Source organism: Xiphias gladius, chromosome 20 (assembly GCF_016859285.1).
Source record: "Xiphias gladius isolate SHS-SW01 ecotype Sanya breed wild chromosome 20, ASM1685928v1, whole genome shotgun sequence".
In the NCBI taxonomy this organism is placed as follows: Eukaryota; Metazoa; Chordata; class Actinopteri; order Istiophoriformes; family Xiphiidae; genus Xiphias; species Xiphias gladius.
In genome coordinates, this window is record NC_053419.1 from 8,138,879 (window position 1) to 8,159,764 (window position 20,886).

Consider the following 20,886-nt stretch of genomic DNA (forward strand, 5'->3'; position numbering starts at 1 on the left):
AGTGTTGATGGGGGTGCAGTCTGGGTCAAACTGGATCATTGTACCAAACTGACAAAATGTATATGGGTTGTATTTAAAAAAAAAAACAACAACTGTAGTTTCCCACATTTCACCAGCAATTGAAACTAAACTTGTAAACATTTTACTTTCTGTGATTAGTCAAAACCTCGGTGGCACAAGCACAGAAAATACTATTAAAAACTAGAAGAAACATCAAAATATGGGTCTAAAGTAGAAATAATGCGGTAAAAATGATTCCTTTTTCTAATATTGAAGGAGAAATAAAACTATTTCCACCAGAAATCATGCCTCAGGTACATCATGAAGTATTTAAGTTTAAAACAGGGTTTTGTTAAATCCTACATTGGTTAGTTGATTTCTCATCAAATCAAGTGATGACTCTTGGTGCAAAAAATATATCTTGGTTGCTGTAGGGACTGGGTTAACTTTCGATAACATTTTTTTTAAATGGATATTATCATATCAAATGACAGTCTTTGTTATATAATGAGGGGATAATGCACAAACAACTGTCATTTTGACTGATTAAGTCCCAACAGAGGAATTAAAAAGTCATTAAAAGCATGAAAAAAGACAACTATTTGACTTTTATTTTGAACCCATGTCTGACTGGTCATATAATCTGAGTCTTCTTTCAACATGTTTTCAGTTACGTTTTGCTGGTTAGGTCACTCAGCTCACACGCCAAGGCCGACAACAATAAAAAATGCTGATCATGGAGTTCAAAAGAGCTTATCCATGTGACACCACCATCACGCATCATCAGCTTTTCTTCCTGTTCACTGCCACTTTCTTGTGCTCTCTCTCTCTGCACCAATCAGATTTACTCAGAGGAGAGCCCAGTTGTGATATTTGACGCCCTGGCTGGCCACCTCCACCAGGTGCAGATCCGAGCCCGTGACGAGGTGAACGCTGAGAGCCAGTGGAGTGAATGGAGCTCCCTGCCTCTAGTCAAGCCCTGGGAAGGTCAGAAAAAAATTTCTAAATTATTAGTCTGGTCAAGTCAAGTCAATCTATTTATAGAGCATATACTCTGATAAGCCACAACATTAAAACCAGTTACTGGTTTTAATGTTGTGGCTCATTGGTGGAAGTGTTTTACAGAGCAATGACAATTACAAGCAAAATAACGCGAAGACACGAACATAATAATGAAAGTCAGTATTTAAAAAAAGGCATCCGAGTCAATTATTATGAATAAAATGAAATAAAATGAAATAAAAAATATAAGGAATGTGCCAGAGAACTAATGATAATAAACTTGTGTTCTTTGTGAATACTTATTGTTACTTGCTTTAAATAAATGCCTAAATGCGTGTGTGTGTGTTTTTGTTTGTTTATACTACAGTCTACACCACCCCTGACCCTGCAGAGGAGCTCCCAACAGATGACAGAATTCCAGAGTGTTTTTTTCCCTTTAATACAAAGCCTGAAACCTCGACTGCAAAATCAGACAGTAAGACTCCTTTGTTACTTAAAATGATAATTGAATTGTCATTGTATTCGAGAGCAATACCAATACTGTATGTGTTTATGTTGTAGCTCAACAGAGGTACAATTACTGTTATCACGACTACCAATAATTCTCCTACTTCTTCCACTGTGCTACTATTACACTTACTACTACTGCTAAAAGTACAGATACTACATAACTACAGTTACTATTACTACAATTATTATTAATGTTATTACTTCTATGTTTATTACAACTACTACTACATTGCTACTACAACAACTACTACTTTTACTTCTGCTACTGTTATTGCATGCCAGTTCCTGAAAATAAATACTCTCACCCAGTAAAACGTGTCATTATGTTCAGAACCAAAACATCCATTATTTCATTTTAAGGCAAAATTATTAACACAGTCAAGTTGATCAAAGGTTGGATCAGTTTTGAAACAAGGGGGTTTCATGCTTGTTCAAAGCATGCCAGTATATCTCCTCACAGTGGGTTTGAGCCTGATAAGTTGAACCGTGTGAATCATAGCTAATCAAACAGCGGGACGAGTATGTTTTTAACCTTATTTTTTTGGCAGCATCAAGAAGCCGCATCAGTCATTAATGCAGCAATAATCTCCAGGGAAGGCATTATTTACTGTTATTATACTCGGGATAGAACAGTGCAAGTACCTTGTGCCTAGCTTCATCACCAAATTACATGTAATGGCAGTTAATTGCACATGCAGGGTATTATGTTTTTTATACTATGTGCACTAGATGAAAAGTTAAGTACGTAGTGGCTGACATATAAATACATAAGCAAAAAAACAAGGAAAAGCAGTCTGCAGTTGCAAACATGCCCATCTGAAATATACACATGCAGGATACACACAAGAATGCACTGGTAAACATGCACACACACACCCACATGCAGTATATACAAGTAGACAAATACACAGAGTTTTGGCAGTAGAGGAGAAAGATGAATGTCACTGTCAGACTTCTTTAAGCTTCTCTATGCAAACCAGATGTCTTCTTCTATTTGTGTGTGTTTGTACACTGTCATATACAGATGTGCTTGTAAATCATTTTTAATCTTCTAAATACCAAAAAAATGTTTTTGCATATTTTAGTGATAAAATATCATAAAAATTAATGTGTCTGCACTTTTTTTTTCAGAGTTCAAAACAATGTTTTCTCTTTTGTGTGTGTGAAAGCAACTTGTTTACTCCCTAAGTATGATAAATGCAGGTTTGTGTGAAAACTATGATGGCAGATTTAAAATAAACTTCTCCGCAAGGAGTAATGAAATCCAAGAACGCAAGAGATGTGCGAACTCACCGCACTGTTTCGCTGCACTTTTACATCTCTGTCTCCAATCATCCATGTGTCACTCTGTTTCCCTCTTAATCTGCTCTCCCTATCTGTTACTTTAAGTCTTTCTTTCTCTGTATCTCCCATCCTGCTTGTTTTGTTGACCTTGCGTGTTTTTCTCTTCCTCCCAGATTCTGTAATTGAGGATGAAGGTAATCTGGGTTTGGTGATTCTGCTGGTTTTGTTCTCCGTGGTCATCTTCATCACCGTCCCTTCCCTCATCTATGTCGTGTGGTAAGACACAGACATGTCTGTCACATCCACAAGCCACGGTTGTGTGGTCTGTCTCTCCTTCTCTCTTTGAGTGATTTTTTTTTTTTGGTAAAGCCTGGCATTTTTGAATTACTTTGTTGGTGTTCACATATTTTTTTATGTTTCCAGGGTGAGGCAGAGGCGGCGTGATCACGTGACCAAACAGGAACTCACCTCTATGGTCAAGATGAAGTCCATGCCAATCTAATGTGAGACACACACACATTAAGTCGCTTTTAATTTTACATTTGTCTCGCTGCATATGTGTTGTGAATATGTTGAGTTCTAATTGATGGCCACACATGGTTTTTTGTGTTCTTAGTTGTGCTTGTTCGGCAAATAGTTTTAGATCTCTGAATGGTGTGTTGAAGCTAGTTAAAATCCTAATTAAGTGTCACCTCTTTCAGATTTATGACTACCACAAAATGCCCTGAAAAGGGAGCTAAGCCAGAGAGAAAAGCATAGCAAAGCTCTGCCTTAGTAAGAAATGAAATGGTTCAAAGCGCTGCTATAAACAACATTCAGACAACCCTTCAGATATCTGGCCAACTTGTGATTATAAGCCTAGCGTGCACGCGTGCACACACACACACACACACACGCAGATTATAACCCTTTAAGTATGCCTGCGTATGTCTCATCCAGCTCTGTTATTTAAATCTGTGCTTTCGAGGCAAGGCTTAATTGTATTTTAAAGTTACATTTTTTCTGCCACTTTCCTTCCTACCCTTATTCTCTCGTCTCCTCTCCTCTCTTCTCAGGTTGAATCCAAGCATCTTCTGCTGATCAGCCCGTTCTAGGGCTCCTCCCTAGAGTCAGCCTCTGCCTTTACCAATGTAGCATGCTGACTGTCCGCATTCAACTAGATTAACCACAATGCATCAGTCAGAGTCCATCCAGGATCTGGGACAAAAGGGACGAACCCGTACAGGGAACTGCAGAGTAGGGTTAACTTGCTCAGTATATAAAAGCTGGCCGACGCGTAGGTTTTGCATAAATAACGTGCAGGAATTTCCTGGACATATTCAGTGGTTACATCCAACTGCACTACCCAGAATGCATCAGCAGATTCCATCTACTGTCCATGGGGACACTGAAAACAACCCCTATTTTGTTTCTTCACTTCAGCAGCTTCACTGCAGTTTACTCCTCCGCTAACTGTAGGAGCAACACTGCACCAGGACATTTGAGTTCACTCACTACCAATGCTGCTTCAGGTGGACTGAGTCCTCGACCTCTGCTGGAGAGGGTCGACTTTGTTTTTAGATTTTGAAATTTTAAGCAACAAGTAATGACAGGAAGTGCAGCTGCCAATCAGGAGAACATAGGTTTGTTTTTGTGGGAAGATGATTTTCTGTGGGACAACTTGCTTCTCTTCTCCCACCCAGAACTCCTCACTTTCTTTAATTTTGTTGAAATTCATTGTGAGACAGATCAACGTGTGTCTGTTCTTACATTGACTGACTGACCGACTCAATGCTGTGAAGGAAGCATAACTTCTGCCAGTCTCTCTATGTGCATCTGATGCCAAAGCAGCAACTATGGGCATTACGGTCTCAGCTGAGGGGCAGGAAGCAACGTGTTACTGGCTCCTGATCTGAGGGATGGACATGGAGAATAAGTTCCAGGGTGGGTGGGCTGGGCTATATAGACTTTATTTCATTTATGACAAGTGATTTTATGTTGCATGATATGCTTGTTTTGTTGTCAAATGTCCCTAGTACAGGTGTTATTTTGTTTGTTTTGTTATACCTCTTTCTGGCCATCCATCCACTGTTCCTGAATGTGTGTGAAGAAAGACACACATGAAGAGAAAGAGACAGGAAAAGAGATACTGGCCTATCACAGACCACCAGCATTAAGACATTGCCTAGGTAGAGAGTATTAAACCTTAGATATTCAACTCTCCTTTCTAGTTTTCAAAGATCCCCTAATAACGTCTTTCTCAAGTCAGTTTTGAAAATGGTCACATGACAGCGTTTCTTTACGAGATTAAACGTCTGCCCATTCAGCGGTAAAAGTCAAGCCTAGTCGATTTAAATCAAATCTGGTTATTTTTACTATCAGTTAATCTGTAGAATATTTTCTGAGTAAATGATTAATCATTCAGTCATTTAGTCTATAAAATGTCAAAAGAAATCATCATAATTTCCCAGAGTCCAAGGTGATGTCTTTGCATTGCCTGTTTTGACAAATTTAATGATGTGAAATTTAAAATCATTAAAATACAGAGGAAAGCAGTCTTCACATCTAAAAAGCTATTTGGCGTTTGTACGATTAATGAATGAAACAATTGAAATGTATTAAAATTGTTGTCAATCGACTAAGGGCTTAGTTGACTAATTGTTTCAGCACTTGGCCATTGTTACAGCATTATAGGGTTAGTCAGCCAGGTTATTAGCTAAAGATCAGGTAGAGACACAAGGGCGTATAGTGCATAGAGATACCATTGTAAGAAGAGTTCATAAAAGTGTCCCTATGTTGGTGAATTGTTTTAGGCTATGTGTATTGAGATTTTAAATCAGTTGTACAAAATGTGTTACTAATAAAATGAAAAAAGTGATTGTAGACTCAAAGGTAGAAATCTTTTATAACAAGCTTGTTTGTTTAGAAATGTATGAGAGGACATAAGTTAGTTAGCTAAAAGTTTTTAAGCACAGAGTACATTGAGGAAATTACCATCTTACCTAAAAGTCCTTCAGGAAATTGCGCTCATGAAAAATGAAAACGGATGCAGAGAGTGGTGCATATTCCGATAATGTCAATAAGAGCAAACGAGTTTATTAGTGCACCTCACATCTAACTCTTCACATGGTGAGTGGGCTCTCTCAATCACTGCACCACCACAAAATGGAGACAGACCATGAAATGGTTTGTGGATGATATGTTAATATGGCAACATTCAGTAGCATATTTTCATGTATCCCACCATGTGTACCACTGAGAAGTCACCACCAGTAGGCTTACGCTACAGTAAATTAGACTGAATGTTGAAAAGGAGGTTTGGTCGGTTGATGGTTTGCATTTTCGAGGGAAATGGTAAAGTTCGGGAGGATATAAACAGTGAGGCGTTGACGCAAATCGGTGACCGAAACAGTCGGCGTGGAAAGCTGCAGTTCAATGTTAGTGTAGCTGAACGTGGTGATCTTAACAGCTTTACTTTACATGGCAAGAACATCGCCATCAAGTGCGCACTTATCCCATGAAAACAGAGTTGATGGAGCTGAATCAGAGCATGTTTGTTGATGAGTTTTTTCATGAGATGAGCACAAAGGCAAAGACTTGACAAGAACGACTCTCGCTCACAGCACTTATGTCTCACAACCGACCAGCTCATGGGAAATGAAAGATTTCTGGGTGGCTACTGCTAAACCGTAAGAAAAGCCCAGAGTACCTCTAGTAAAGTGCAGTATATCTGGTTTAGCTCTGCTCTTGACATCTGCACCTACGAACCTTGTGTCCTTGTTAACTTTGTGTGATGGAAGTGAGAGGCTGTACTGCTGGAGAACGCAGCTTGCGCTACAACATCTCTTCCTTCCTTTGTTTCTGTTGGTCTGGTTGTTATATTCTGTTGATCCAAAGCTGTGTAGTTATCAAGCAGTTGATTGATCGACTGACTGACTGACTGTGTAGTTCGTATCAGAAACACAAGGTGCATCTAGGTCAAACTGTTCCCAGTTTGATGACTGTATGTTCTCTCAAGCTAGCTCCACGTATTATGCATGAATCCAGTTGAAGCTTATTTTTGTATAGTATTGTCTATTATCACACTTAAAAAAATACATATGTATGTTATAAGTGATGTTTATATGTAGAGAAAAAAAGAAACATATTCTTTGGGATAGTTTCACAGACATGGTTTATTTCTCAGTGTTATTTTGTAATAGACAAATTAGCAGTTAATACTTTTACACAGTTTGTGGTACCCTGCAAATTTTGCGTTTGTGGACGGATGTCTGTATGTTTACAAATTAATTATTGTAAGTCAATACTGAATCCGTTCGACACAGTGGAGGATAATACGATTTTCTTACAAGGAATCAAATCTGAGCACATGGCAATAACTTTTAAGTGATACCTCCGATTATATTGCCTTTGAGGTTTCTGTAGAATCAGTAAATCCAGATGACATTTCAATGCAAACTCCTCAAGGGATTTGAGAGAGAATCCCACTGAGAAAATACTACTAGTGACTGCAGATAATCCATGTCTGGAGAAGCTTCCCAGCATTGTGTATTTGTGTCTTTTCTTCCCAGTTATATGAAGCTGTGTTTCTGTACGATTACTGTATGGACAATTTGTTTACTGAATTCATCTTCATCCAACTTTTTTTTTTTTTTTCTTTTAGTGTTCGGTTTCAGTCATTATTTTGCAGTCAGATGAACCACATGTTAATCTTTTTTTTTTTTTTGCAGCTCTTTCTGAATTCCTGTGGCAACACTCACAAAGAGAGCAAAACTGTTAGATTTTCTAAATAACATTTGACAGAGAACTTATCTTTCACTTTGGAGAAAAAGGTGGTTGTCCTTTGTAGATATATATCAGATGGGTGTGAGCTCCAAAAGGGTAAATTAGTTTTTAGAGCCTGTGTAAAATCCTCTGTCATCGAATCTAAAACTCAAAATTAAACATGGTCATTCTTTTAAACTGGATTTGAGAACTGACAATTGATATCCCAGTGCTAAATAAATGTAAGTGTTTTTAATCTTAATATTACCTCCAAATACTAATCTTAGCATATCACATGACTGTCAACGAGAATTTCCTCCAATGCTTGGATAGTTAAATTGTTTTCCACTAGTTTTTCTAGTCCTTCAAGATCTAGTTGAAGTGACTTTCATCAAAGTAGTGGCCCAGCCACCTGCTCACCCACTGCAACTTTTACACTGTATATGCTGCTTTATACAAAACGACACCAACAGGAGCAGTAATTTAAACATCTAGAAAATATGTAAACCCAGTCCTAGAACAGAAATCACGAGAGCTATTTTGTCATAACTGCTGGGTTTCAGGTAACCAAATTAATATTTTTTCAGTCTAAACAGCCAAATAAAAGTCCAAAATTTATTTTCTGTCTCTGCTTAAAATATTTTTATGATACATTTTTCAAAAATATCCAGTCAGATTATATAGACCATCCATCACAGTGAATTTTGTGTGGGTCATGTGCAGTATTCCTGACCGTTTTCCACTCTTTCCATCCTGTTTTTGAGGTTCAAAGTGATTTGTTTTCTTTCTGTACAGTATGTAACAATCGATTGCTACCTTCACTTGAGTGGTGTTCTCGGTTTTTGCGGACGCACTTGTGGTATTCTCAGTCTTTCTATGTTCCTCTGCAGTATGTGATAGCAGATGGAGCCTGTTGGTTTTGGTTCTTATAACTCAAATTACACTCAGGCATCCATTCTCAGATGTACATAATCTTTTTTTTTTTTTTTTTTTTTGCTTTGTGTATGACGGATATCACCATAAGCTGTTTTTTTTTCTCCCTGTCCTTGTATGTTTCTGTGAAATAAATATTATTTTATCACACTTGTAGCCTCTGGGCCTCTTTTTTTTTTTTTTTCTCCTAAATGTATTTTGTCAATCTCTACCTCAACCTTTTCTTACATATCTTCAACTTTCCTTCCACTAAAACTCTACCTGTGTTCTCATCAGAAAGATCTCCTGCTTTCCTGCTTCTCTGTCCACTGGTTGGTTAAAACATTGGTGACAATTTACTGTGGTTGTTTGTAACGTTGGTGATAAATGTCAACTGTCTGGTGTCTACATTTTAAATATGGTGCAAAAAATGCATTTACTCTGAACAAATGAGCCATTGATGGAGACCAGTGGCCGTCTCTTTGTCATGCCATTAGTATTGTTTGTGCTTGTGATTCTCAAAAACTTGACCAACTTCCCCTAAAGTGTGTTGGGTCTTGTAGCAGTCCCTCTTTAGAAAGTTTCCATTATCTGACTGTGACAGTGTCTGATGAATCCCAATGCTCAAGCTGCCTTTTGTTGTCTTTATGAAAGGGGCTTTTAGGATGTACAACTGGAATGAAATTGCCTCGGTATTCTGGCTCCACTTTTCCCATACTAGTTGCCCATCATTGATCTCAGGTCTTTGTGGATGAGGAAACCTTTTCTGAGAAAATGTGTTCCCCTTTTTTTCTGCAGAAGCAGTCATTCGTCTGATGCTGGTGTGGTTGTGGAGAACACTTTCACAATGAGGGAAGCAGAGTGGAAGGTTTAACTTTTACCACAGAGGACACGGAGAAGGCAGCGAAAACAGTGATTTTATGTAACTTCATTCAGCGGAATGGCAACGCTGAAACAGCCCAACGGCTTCCTTCCTGCTGTATTCAGGATATTCCCAATTAGTAGCAACAGCTCAGCATAATGGTTTTCAGAGAGACCCGCTAAGTGACTGTAAGCAGCAGTCACTGAGCCCAGTTACAGGACAATGGCACATTAAAAGTCATTGGAGCAAGTAGAGAGGAGTCACAGCGGTGAACTAACACAGTAATGTCAGCATTGAACTTAGTAAGAGTGTGTTTTATTGCGTATGAATTTGACTTTCATTTGTAAGAAGGAGACTGTTTTTTCTTCTTTAACACGGGGCCAGTTAGTCTACACACACTGGAAAAATTAAATTAAGGGAGCAATTACTCATGACTCACACAGCTTATCATTGTTGCTTGAACTTGAAAACTCACAAGGACACCTGTAAATTTTCTGCGTAGGGGAGGTGGGGCTGGATGTCTCTCTGTAGATTAAGGAAAGAGCAATAGATCTCAAGGTATTGTCCTAAAAAGAACATTGCCAAATACTTAACTTACGTTTCACAGAGTCCTTTAACAGGTACTTTATAATGTATAAATTTTGTTGTTTGCTACACCATTTTCGCTCCAATAAGTGTTAAGTGTGTTGGTGAAAAGAGGGATGGGGGTCATGTTTCATATCCAAAACACAGCTTTTGTCTACTGAGGATGATGTGAGTGAAGAAATTTGCATATCTGCCCATTTCCTGCAGTAGATTCTTGTACTGCCATGCAGCAGTCTCTCCAATTACAGAATATCTGGACAAAATAGTGAGTCCAGAGACTCCGGACTCTGTAGAGCTGAAAGCAAAACGTTCACTACCGATGACATGATTTAAAATCTCTCACTATACTAGCTATAGTCTACTATGCATGTATTGATGCAAACACACAGTATATATACAGGCTACATTTTATTGAGATAAAAAGAACACTACATTAAAACTATGTTGTCATTATCTTTACTATTAAAAACAAAAAACAAAGAAACAATTCAAACATATAAAAAACATAAAATGTGCAAAATTCAACATAATATTGCATTAATGAAGGTCCCATTGTAAACATAAGCAGCAGTCAGAGAGATCGTCTTTTCTTTTTCTAAAGTTCACTCTCGGTTAAGTAGCTGTAATACAGTACAATGCTAATGACTGTTATACTTATACAAGTTATACTTGTAGTTCCTATTCCTATTTATGCCCTTGTCTTCTACCTTGGACTAGTTTTACATCATTCCAGTGGTACATGCTCATTTTGTAAAACAAAAATGAGTTTGAAAATATTTTAAATACAGATGATGATGCAATGGTTGCAAAACAAAAAACTAAACCTGCAAAATACTGAAAAAAACTAATGGATTTTTAAATGAAACTCAGAGTATGTACCAGGCCTTTTTCTATGCATTTCTCCAACTTTAGGACCTGATAAGCTTTTTTGTTTCTTCTTTTCATTTCAAATTCAAGACTCTTTAAGCACTGACTCCCAACTCTACTCGACTTAACAGAGAAAAATATACACAAGTATCAAAAGTGGAACTGATTGTGAATCCCAAATGCTCACTGCAGCCACCATGTGGACAAGAAGCACCACTACAACTTTAATCACCAAGCAACAGCTCTGCAGGAAAAAAACTAAAGATAAAAAGTGAATCTGATGGAAATGAAAACCTTTCTTGTAGCTGATATTTGAGATTACTGCGATGTGAAGTTTTCAGCATAAACCAAAATCTGTCCCATAATAGATGCAGACCATTACAAACCTCTTGAGTCCACCGTCCCTTTTATACTGAAATCATGTCAACTACATTCAAATAATACAAGTCACTAAAACCCATTAAATCCACTCTATTTCAACATATTATCATTATGTTATTTAAAACACAGTATTAACAATACTGTTAAGTAATGTGTGTGATCAGTCTACATCTAAAACAGTGTAATGACTTTTCTACTAAATTGCTCTGTTTCCTAGTGAATTCTGATATTCACGTACGATAGATTATTACAGTACAGAGACCACGTACCTCTGCAAATTCATGGTTCCACCTCTGAAAAGCCAAATGAGAATTCCAGCAGGTAGACTGAACTGAATCATTTAGGTACAGTCGCATAATAAAAACTGCAGTCGGACAAAATACAGCAAGTTCATTTTTTTTTTTCCACTTAATATTTCTTCAACTATCAACATGTAATATGAAGATATTACGTGTAACAAAAACACACTATTGTACACATGATTCCCTTGAATGTTTAAAATAAATACACAGCACCTTTCTAGTTCCATCTTTTCATTTCCCTTATTCTTTCCATGGTTGGTGTGAGTTGGAGGTCGCTTGGGATACCATACACCTTTCTAAATAACATTAACATACAAAATCACCCGTTATCTTTCCTACTTAACAACTGAGCCAAATCTGTAAATGCGCAAAACACAACAAACAGAGTTTCCCGTGTGAAACTGTAAAAGAAATTGTTGGTATAACGGTGAGAATCCAGAAAACTAGCTAACAATCTATGTACTGTACACCAGCTGCAGCACAGTATGTCTTAAAAGGGGAATTTCTTCTCACTCCCCAGGTTGATTCTTGGACACAGTCCAAGAGCTTTTTATCCAACAAGTACAACCAACACAACTGGTACTTTGGATTAAACTAAAGTCCATAGTTTTTGGACAGAGGACGTGTTGCCAGCCAAATCCAACATTGCCTATTCCATGTCAAGATGTTGCAAATTTTATAAACAAACAAACAAAACCACCACATTAAGCAACTCCAAAATCGTCGTCATCTCTGTGGCTGACATGGTTGGGACTGAAAAACCCACTGCTGCAACTCAGCCGTGCAGAAACTGGCTTCTATATGAAAAGTTGTTTTTGACGGGCTCATCCAAGCAGCTAAAGAGGTGTGTTGCAAGTGTTGCATTCGGTGATGCCAAAGATGAAAATTATTGTTTTACAGTGGTTAATGGTTGGTCTGTCGCTGGAATGTGTTAGCGATTTAAACATCAATCTACAAGACACTGAATTTCACTACTATGGCGGATGAACAATTCTAAATGCACAGTGGAATAACAGTGGGAACACAGTTGGATGCACTGAGGGTGGAAGTGACACTGCTAACGATATGCCAGTGCCATTCAGCCTGTGGTCGACCTTTGGTTGACTTTTCCTTGAGTGTTCTTAGGGTGAGGACGGAGAGTGGTAGTTAAGGTCATAAGAGTTTGAGGGGCCAAGGAATGGTGTGCGTTCAGTGGAGGTCAAGTCTTGGGACCCTTTTTTGGGTTTGGGTTAATGAAGAGAAAGCAGGCAAGCCCCTGCAAAACGATATGTCAAAGCTTTAAAGGGACACTCCCAAAAACACTAACGATAGTTATTAGAGATCAGCATCACTCTCAAGATAAGTGAACAGCAGTCTTACACATTTCCATGTTACCTGGAACAAAAAGAAATCACACACACACACACACAAATTGATTGGCACTCTTTTGAAAAGCTAATTTGTCTTTTTAAGGATGTTTCCATCGAAGGAAAACCCATATTTTTAGACTGCATGTGTTTTTTGACTTCCATTATCATATAATGACTGTTTCTTCATCCTTGTGACTGGAAACGAATCCACTAAACTGAAAAAACATTTTAAGTTGATCTTTCAGCATAATCTTTCAACTGCCATTTCCACTAACACAACTTGAGTCACAAATGTTTTCTCCAGTAATTTCAAGTACCTAAAGGCTGTTTCAAACAGCTTAGAACATTTTTACCCAGAGGGGATCCATACCAGATCAGCATTAGACGTTGATGGTAAGTCAGTAGCCTCTAAACATCGATGGCCACCCCGTGTTTGGTGGAGATCACATCCCTGGTTCCTGTCAGATACATGAGCACTGAACACAGGTGAGGAAGGGTCGCCGTGGTGCTGACGTACACCCAGTAGGGGATCAGTGCCGTGTTGCCGAACGGGCAAACCCACAACCCGTGGCGCACGGCATCCCGGACGTGGTGTGTCGCCATGGAGATGAAAAGCATCCACGGCAAGGAGCACCAAGCGTCTTTGAGGCGTCCGATCCACATGAGGAAGCGGAGGGAGAGACAGAGCAAGGGGATGAGAGAGGAACAGTGCAGAGGAGGACGCTGAGGGAGAGACACAGCAGCCTGGAAGAAAAGTGTGGGAGGGAATGATCTGTTTTGCAAAATGTTCTTTGGCACAATTATATCATTCTGCAATCTACAAATAGACTTAGTGAAAGCACTTTGCTCCTGGAGTTCTGCAGAATTGTGAGTCAAGTCTCTAATATTAATCAGGACATTGCTTGATTCCAATCAGATTTTTAAAGGCAACCAACAACCAACAATTTTGTATGTAATCCATTTACAGATATATTCAACGCAGTTTACACTACGACTTAATTGCCCAAAAAAAGCCCAAACTTTTGCATTTCTTCCAAATGTCTACTCTGTGCTCATACATCAAAGATAAATATAAAAATTAAACCCATTACTGCTGCTCTGGAAAAATGGAGAGGAAACTTGTTGTCTCCGCCTTGTTTACATATACTTTGAACAGTAAGCAACAAATGAGGTCAGAAGGTAAATGAACAGGTTTCAAAATAACGATGGCATGACAGGGATGTAGTTTTTGACGCTGCCTTTTGATGACATCTCTAGAAGAAACTGGTCGAAAATAATACATCCATCCTCCAAGTTCTTTGTAATGTGATGCGTAAACAATGTAATTTAAATAATCTATAATGTTTGTCTCATCAGACCAGAGAATATTTCTCTTGGTGCTCTCAGTCCTTTAAATTATGTTTGGCAAACTCCAAGCATGGCTGTTTTTTTACTCAAAGTGGCATCCGTCTAGCCGCTCTACCATAAAGGCCTGATTCAAGGAGTGCTGCTGAGATGGTTGTCCTTCTACCAGGCGCTCCCACCTCTACAGAGGACTTCTGAAGCTCTGTTAGAGAGGATGTTGGCCTCACACAGACATGTACCTTTCTAAACTATGTCCGATCAATTCAATGTGCCAGAGTTGGACTCCAATCAAATTCTAGACACAACTCAAGGAAAATTAAGGCAGGATGCACCTGACAACAGATGTTTTTGTAAATGAGATATTTCAGTTTTTGATTTTTAACAAATTTGCAAAAAAAATCCTAAAAACATGTTTACAGTTTATCATTATTAGCATACTGAGTGTAGATTGATGGTCAACAATGGCAATTTTATCCATTTAAAATAAATTCTACAACGAAAATTCTGCAGAAAGTGAATGAGTCTGTATATTTTCTGAAGCTTCTGTACATCTTTACCAAAGACACAAATGAATGGGTTAAAGAATGATGTGAATGAAGGGTGTTATATTATATCAAAATGAATCCGAATGATTTTTTTCAAGGAAAGATGGCAGGTGCCAGGCAAAGACATCATTACGCAAACACCTACAGACTCTTACTAAAGGCCAAAGGCTGCAACATGGACAGCAAAGAATTTATGTCCGATCAGTATTACAGCACATCATCATTCTTATATTTGATTTTTTTTCTTATTCTTTTCATTTTCAATCATCTTTAGCCTTGGATAAGTCTGACACACAAACTTACAATGCATTTGAGAATGCAGAAAATAGCTGATCTTAAGAAAAGTGGACTTGAATGTAAGTGCCTTGAGTAAAAATGCAGGCGAATCATCAGTATGGGTGCAGGTCTTACCTTGAGTGACAGGGATCCAGCCATATAGAAGTGGTCTAGGTCTATGATTGATGCCAGAAGACCAGCCAGCAGCACCTCATACAGATCACTCTTTTTCCTCAGTCCAATAACAACTGCCCATGACCACAGCCCCACTAATCCGTGCGTGGCATTGTCCAAGGCAGCACGCAGCCACAGGTTGTGCTGGATGACCGACAGTTGGAGGGCGTGGTCTGCCACCACACAGAACATACCGAGTCCTGCCGACGCCAGCAGGGAGGCGGAGCTGAACGTCTGTAGGAGGGCCTGAGCTTTTTCCGTCTCCACAGCCAGGCTGAGAGGAACGGGAGCACCATCTCCCCCGAGGCCCACCCCCAATAACGGGGATGAGGAGGAGGAGTCGAGCTTGGAGTAGAATCCTTGCATGTTGACAGATGGCTGTGGGGGCCAATTGCCACTGAAGGTCAGCAAGATTCAGGTAGACTGGAGGAGGAAAGGAGGAGAGGGATCAATGAGGGGAAATGAGAGGGGAGAAGAAAAGTGGGGTCAGGCTGAGTCGCCTGAAACGTTTGGGGAAAAGGGGAAATGAAGGGCAAGTGAGAGAGGGCCACTACATTGGTCCTCTGCTTCAAATATGACTCTCTTGCATCATCTGAAGCACTTTGGGTCGATGTGTAAAAAGCATATGGTACAAACAGACAGACAAGGAGTTCTTCATAATAAAAATAGAGTCAACTTGTGTGCCTCTGTATAATGTTCTGTTTGGAGCATGAGACTAGTGTACAGTATGTTTTTTTACTAAATGGCTAATGCTGTTCTAATAAGTGAAAACAGGTTTAGCCCACACACTGTTATTAAACCACAATGACTGAAATAAAGCCTGGGGTTAAGGTAAGTTGGAGACAGTGAGATAAACCACGGACTCATGTCTGTATTGTTGCAGAGAGGCTTTTTCCTGAAAAGCTTACTTACAATAGTAATTCCTACATTAATGTGATAACTATCCACCAAAGTGCCTGCTTAGTAACACCCCGACATTTAACAAAAGAAATTGATTGTTTTGCCAATAAATACAGCTCCCAGGAGGTTTTGACAGCGTTCCTATGCATCAAGAATAGAATAGAAGAAAACAGAATACACTTCCATTGAACCTCCGGGGGAGGAAGTAGTCTCTGTCTCACTCTCACTAATAAAGACGATAAACATGATTGGGTAAAAACAAAGACGAGGTGCATTACGAATCATACGCATCACAACAATGTGCATAAGTTACTATGACTTCTATTAATAAAACATGTCAGTGCTGTGGCTTCATTATACTGAATGTGCTTGGCACGAAGGTACAAATAATGTATGCAAGGGGCTCTATCACTGTATACTGCTGTTTCAATGATTTGTCCACCCTCTACAATAACCAAGCATTATACTGTGACTGGGTTCATATTCGCTGCGTGTCAAACTGCATCGACTGCATTGTGCAATGGAGAGAAAGAGCCTGAGACCACATTTCTGTAACGTTACTGTAGTTCCTCACGTCCCATCCAAGCACAGCGGGTTCATTTGGGAGATCGCTGTTCATTTAATCTGCGACCCAGAGGGGATATATTAAAATGGATCTCTTTTCTCTCACGGGTGACAATGTGGGACAAGACTCAAATGGCAGTCTCTCTGAATAGACTGCAGCTCGTGTAACAACAAAAGTCTCTATATCTTGAGGGGGGGGGGGGGGGGTCTCCAAACGTTACGTTTCTATGCATTAAATTTTAATTAGCTTCATATTTTGGCGCCTGCTGGCAGCTCTCGGTTAACCTGCAGTATCCGTTGTAACGCCTGCATGGCTAACTGCTGTTAGCGCCATTTTCTTAGCCTGACATTAATAGGTAAGTGCCGGGGCGTTCAAGAAGAAAGCCATGTTTGTTAACCTCACCTTTCCGAACTACAGTACCATCACTGACGGTGACAGCTAGCTAGGAGCTAACTGGCTAAGAGCGACAGTGAGAGATGCTGCTTTGTGTAGGCGGACGGCAGCCGTCACGGTTAGCTAGGCTATAACCGCTCGATTCCACGGCGTGTCACGCGTCGCTTCCGTTTAAAACACATATATGCGATCATATGTTGGTTAATTCACGTGTCTTTAATGGGATTTCTGAGCAACCGGTGGATAAATACAACGATACTCACCCCATTGCCCTGCACTGGTCACAGCCCACACTTCTTCTGCTGTGTTTTGCGGGTAGGGTCAATGATCGACGGCGCCTTGCTGCCACCCACAGGACATGGGAGGAACAAGCCAGGTAAGCTATCCTCATAGGAATACATAGAGTACGGTAAATCATCTGTCTTTGAGAAGGGCCCGGTCTGATCCCACGAAGTAAGGCACAGTTTTGTCATCCATAATGATGATTTTCCCAAAAAGCACGATGAAAGTAAAATAAACAACAACTCTATTCTGCATTGACATGCTACCATTTCTGGACATTTTTACCCAGAGATGGGAAACTAAAATCTATTGCTCTTCAAGCAAACATTAACCATGGCTATGCAAAGCAACCTATGGAAGCAACAGTGAGAAAAAAATATTTTACACCCACTCTTGTTGGCATAAATTCATACTTTATGTTAAATGAATGGTTAAATTGCAGTAATTCCTGTGGTGTTTATTGGGACTGGAGGGACGGAAAAATTGACACAGTGAATGAAATTGTTAACACGGACATTGATGATAATTTTGATGAACCTATCTTCTGGAATGACTGGGGATTTTTTGCGTTAGCAAACAGATGGACAGATCTAACCTCGAGCAGCTGCAGTTTCTCTGAGCACCACTAGAGAGGGGAAGAGACAACCGGATGAACACAATTGACTGGGCACTAGCCAGTGTAAGTAACTACACACCCTGACTAAATAACATGGAGAGAATATTGTGAAGTGACTGACACCGTCTGCAGTCTTGGTCTCTTCTTAAATGTAGAAATGTAATTCTTTCACAGAAGTTAACACTGATGTTTCAGGATTTAGAATTCAACATGTGTTAGAGACGTATGATAAAATAAAGGGAAAACATGTATTTGTTTTGCAAATCAATGTGGCTTCTGGTTTAGTTACAGTAGTACTTATTTGATGAGCAGGCAGAATAATCCCAATACTGAAACCTGACTGGCAGATAAGGCTGATTCCCATATTTCAAATTAGGAGGAACCTGCTGAGGGGAGGTTTTTTAAATAGGTGTGTCAATTCAAATGCTGCAACTTGCCATGCATTAAATTTAAATCTGACTGCTCACTGAAAATCCAATTTTAATAACGTCTCTATTAAACATCAAATATCATATCTGTACAGACAAGTTTAATGGCTTTTAATGAGATATCTTTAATAAGCCTGGTTCTCTTTACTGTATCTCAGTAGGAAGCCGTTTAGAATTTCAAATTCAATCTGGAGTTTGCTTTTACTCCATTTATGGTCTGTCTGCCCCCTGACGGTGTCTGTTCAGTGATCTTGACAGAGTTTGATCCTCATTTTCCCATAGTGCTCCATGATTTACTGATCTATTGGGATGGAGCCGCAGTGTCCACAGTTGCTTTGTAATTTGAAAGACCTGTCTACTCTCCAGGGAAACCTGAAGCGAGAAAAAAAACATGATCCTATCCCGAAATGTTGTGGATCAGGTTGTTCAGCTTCCCGGTGGACTGTGTGAATTTTTGATAGAGGACACAAAGTGGCTCACCAAGCTTGCCGATTTTGAGTTTAATGAATAGTCTAAATTGATCTGGTCAAGGATAAGCCTCGCTTCTTGAAACGAGTGACAAGATTAGCGCAATCACGGGTAGGTAACATTTCTGCACTTTGCAGAAGTCTTGGAAAGCAATGTTCTGGCAGTAATTGTGCTGGATGGCAACATGAACCTACGATTTCGGTTCTTCACAGACGTCAGAGGCTACAAGTGTGTTCTGTTGTATTGACAAGCAGTTGGTGGAGCAGTTCTGTGATTCGGTTGAGAGCCAAAGATCATCAGGATTCTAGGAACCTGGCCGGGCAGAGTTTTGAGAGCTCGCTGCAAACTCCCCGCCAATGTTCCTGCTATTCTCCATCTGATGTCCTTTCAAGACACATTTTTGTGACATGAAACAAACGCTATCAAGTACGCAGTCCTAAACATGTGCCACTGAAGCTCTGTGGTATACAGGCAAAGACCTATCAGGCCAGACCTAAAGAAACCCTATACTCCTACACAGAGCAAAAGGCAGAATGATAACAGGAGTTGTGGACTGTCTATTCTGAAGGTGGCCTTGACTGATTTGTGGCTCACATGAAGACAGAGGACAGAGGAGATATGGAATAATAGAAGTGGGATATACCATGAGTTTGAATTATTCAGCACCACGGAGAGAGAGAGACAGTGATAATGACTGCGTTTGAATGTTTCAGCACCACAGACAGCGCACAGTAAGGAGGTTATCTCTGCTGCCCTCCAGTGGCCAAATGCAGGATTTCCATTTTTCTCCTTAAAAAAAGTAATGAAGTTTTACATTTTGCCACCAGTGTAAAGTTATTAAAAAAGTCAGTAGCTTAAGGACGTGACAAAGTAGCAAGAATTAAGACAAAAGTATGTTTGAGCATTCATCTCCATTGTGCTTTTTTGGGATTTGTTAAAAATCTGTAAATTCAAAGAGAGGTGGCCTTGAAGTATTAGAATCGGAATGCTTCTTCATTAATGCACGAAAAAAAGAAAAAGAAAAAAACAAAAGTTGGACTCATACTTTGTGAAAAGTAAACAACATATTGCTGCCAAAAGCACAAGCACAAGTGTACTCAACGAGCCATATGTTTCGATGGATTGAATGTATATGTTGCTTCGAAATGGTGTGAAAATTAACCGCTGTAATAATGCCAGGAAGAAGGGAGAAAGATTAAAAAATTAAGTAAGTAAGATAAAAATGTGCGTTGAGATGCTGTAAATAGGTAGCGCAAAGAGGAAGTTCAAACTCTGTGTGAGAAAGCAGAACAGACAGAGATAATAAAATGAGATATAGGCAGACAGACACAGCCATACAGAGAGAGTCACAGAGGAAAGACAGAGGCGGTAAGTCGAGTGTGTAAGGAGGTGAGAGCAAGAAGCCAGGGCAGAAGTGAGAGGGAAGCAGAGATTGTGTCATTCATCCAGTTATAAGTGAAAGGTCAAACTAGTCATTAGAGCAGAGCAAGGCTGCTGAAACTGACAGGCTCTGGATGGCGTATCCACACACACACGCACGCACGCACGCACGCACGCACGCACACACACACACACACACACACACACACACACACACACACACAAACACTCTCTCTTTCCTATATACTTGAGGTTAATGCGGATCACATTGCGATTGCAGACAACGAGAGCATGGCTGACCATTTCAACTGCCATTTAATTAAAGTTCAGTTGAAATATCAGGTGAAAAGTTCCAGAACGCTACTTCTTAACTCTTCTTTATTAGCCACAAGTGCAAAAACAATATGACTTTCTCTGACTATTTACAAGACAAAGAAAAACAAGGACAATAAAAGACTAGTCCTCATTGTTCTTCTGTTGTGGTCTCTTTACCCTCCTTGTTCACTTCATGCCATGTCAGGCCAGTATAAGCAAGGAGAGGAAGAGGGAAGGAAAGAGTAATGAATGCAACATCCACGCAAGCAGATACATTTTTGTCTGCGCACACACACACACACACACACACACACACCCACACACACACACACACACACACACAGGAGTCCAGCTGACAGCTGTTAGATGGCGTATTGACTTGTCCTAGGTCTGCAGATTGGCC

General features: G+C 39.7%; 2 protein-coding genes and 1 long non-coding RNA gene across 6 annotated transcripts in view; 2 read left to right on the plus strand and 1 right to left on the minus strand.

Annotated features, from left to right (window-relative positions):
• Positions 1-4,712, plus strand: part of il11ra (interleukin 11 receptor, alpha) — a 46,718-nt gene extending 42,006 nt beyond the window's left edge. The window contains exons 8-12 of one of the 2 annotated variants that reach the window (XM_040158296.1): positions 843-987; positions 1,370-1,477; positions 2,970-3,072; positions 3,220-3,299; positions 3,852-4,712. In XM_040158296.1, coding sequence (XP_040014230.1) covers positions 843-987; positions 1,370-1,477; positions 2,970-3,072; positions 3,220-3,298 — 435 coding nt within the window. In that variant the 3' untranslated portion in view covers position 3,299; positions 3,852-4,712. Of the gene's footprint in view, positions 1-842; positions 988-1,369; positions 1,478-2,060; positions 2,769-2,969; positions 3,073-3,219; positions 3,300-3,851 lie in introns of those variants that run through there. The other variant, XM_040158297.1, reaches the window with a different exon arrangement.
• Positions 887-17,288, minus strand: tmem267 (transmembrane protein 267). 3 transcript variants are annotated; one of them, XM_040158299.1, is made up of 4 exons: positions 17,258-17,288; positions 15,098-15,559; positions 13,168-13,541; positions 887-979 (listed from the first exon to the last, which is right to left on the minus strand). In XM_040158299.1, exons 2-3 carry the CDS (start codon positions 15,500-15,502, stop codon positions 13,206-13,208), a joined length of 741 nt encoding a protein of 246 aa, XP_040014233.1. In that variant the 5' UTR covers positions 15,503-15,559; positions 17,258-17,288; the 3' UTR covers positions 887-979; positions 13,168-13,205. The 3 variants fall into 3 exon arrangements, with proteins under 3 accessions (XP_040014233.1, XP_040014234.1, XP_040014232.1); XM_040158300.1 differs by lacking the exon at positions 887-979 and adding an exon at positions 10,315-12,703; XM_040158298.1 differs by lacking the exons at positions 887-979; positions 17,258-17,288 and adding an exon at positions 17,004-17,026 and having other exon boundaries at positions 10,315-13,541.
• On the plus strand, positions 16,869-17,924 carry LOC120806829. The gene is made up of 3 exons (XR_005709746.1): positions 16,869-16,956; positions 17,314-17,370; positions 17,850-17,924. It is a non-coding gene; the product is annotated as an uncharacterized LOC120806829 (long non-coding RNA).
• The last annotated feature ends 2,962 nt before the right edge of the window (positions 17,925-20,886 follow it).

What these genes read in the sequence shown, in the direction of transcription:
- tmem267 (XM_040158299.1), bottom strand. Translation starts at nt 15,502, where the DNA reads ATGCAAGGATTCTACTCCAAGCTCGACTCCTCCTCCTCATCCCCGTTA. An exon ending in CTGGATCCCTGTCACTCAAG is followed by an intron (nt 13,542 to 15,097) that starts GTAAGACCTGCA and finishes CTTTTCTTCCAG; the next exon opens with GCTGCTGTGTCTCTCCCTCA.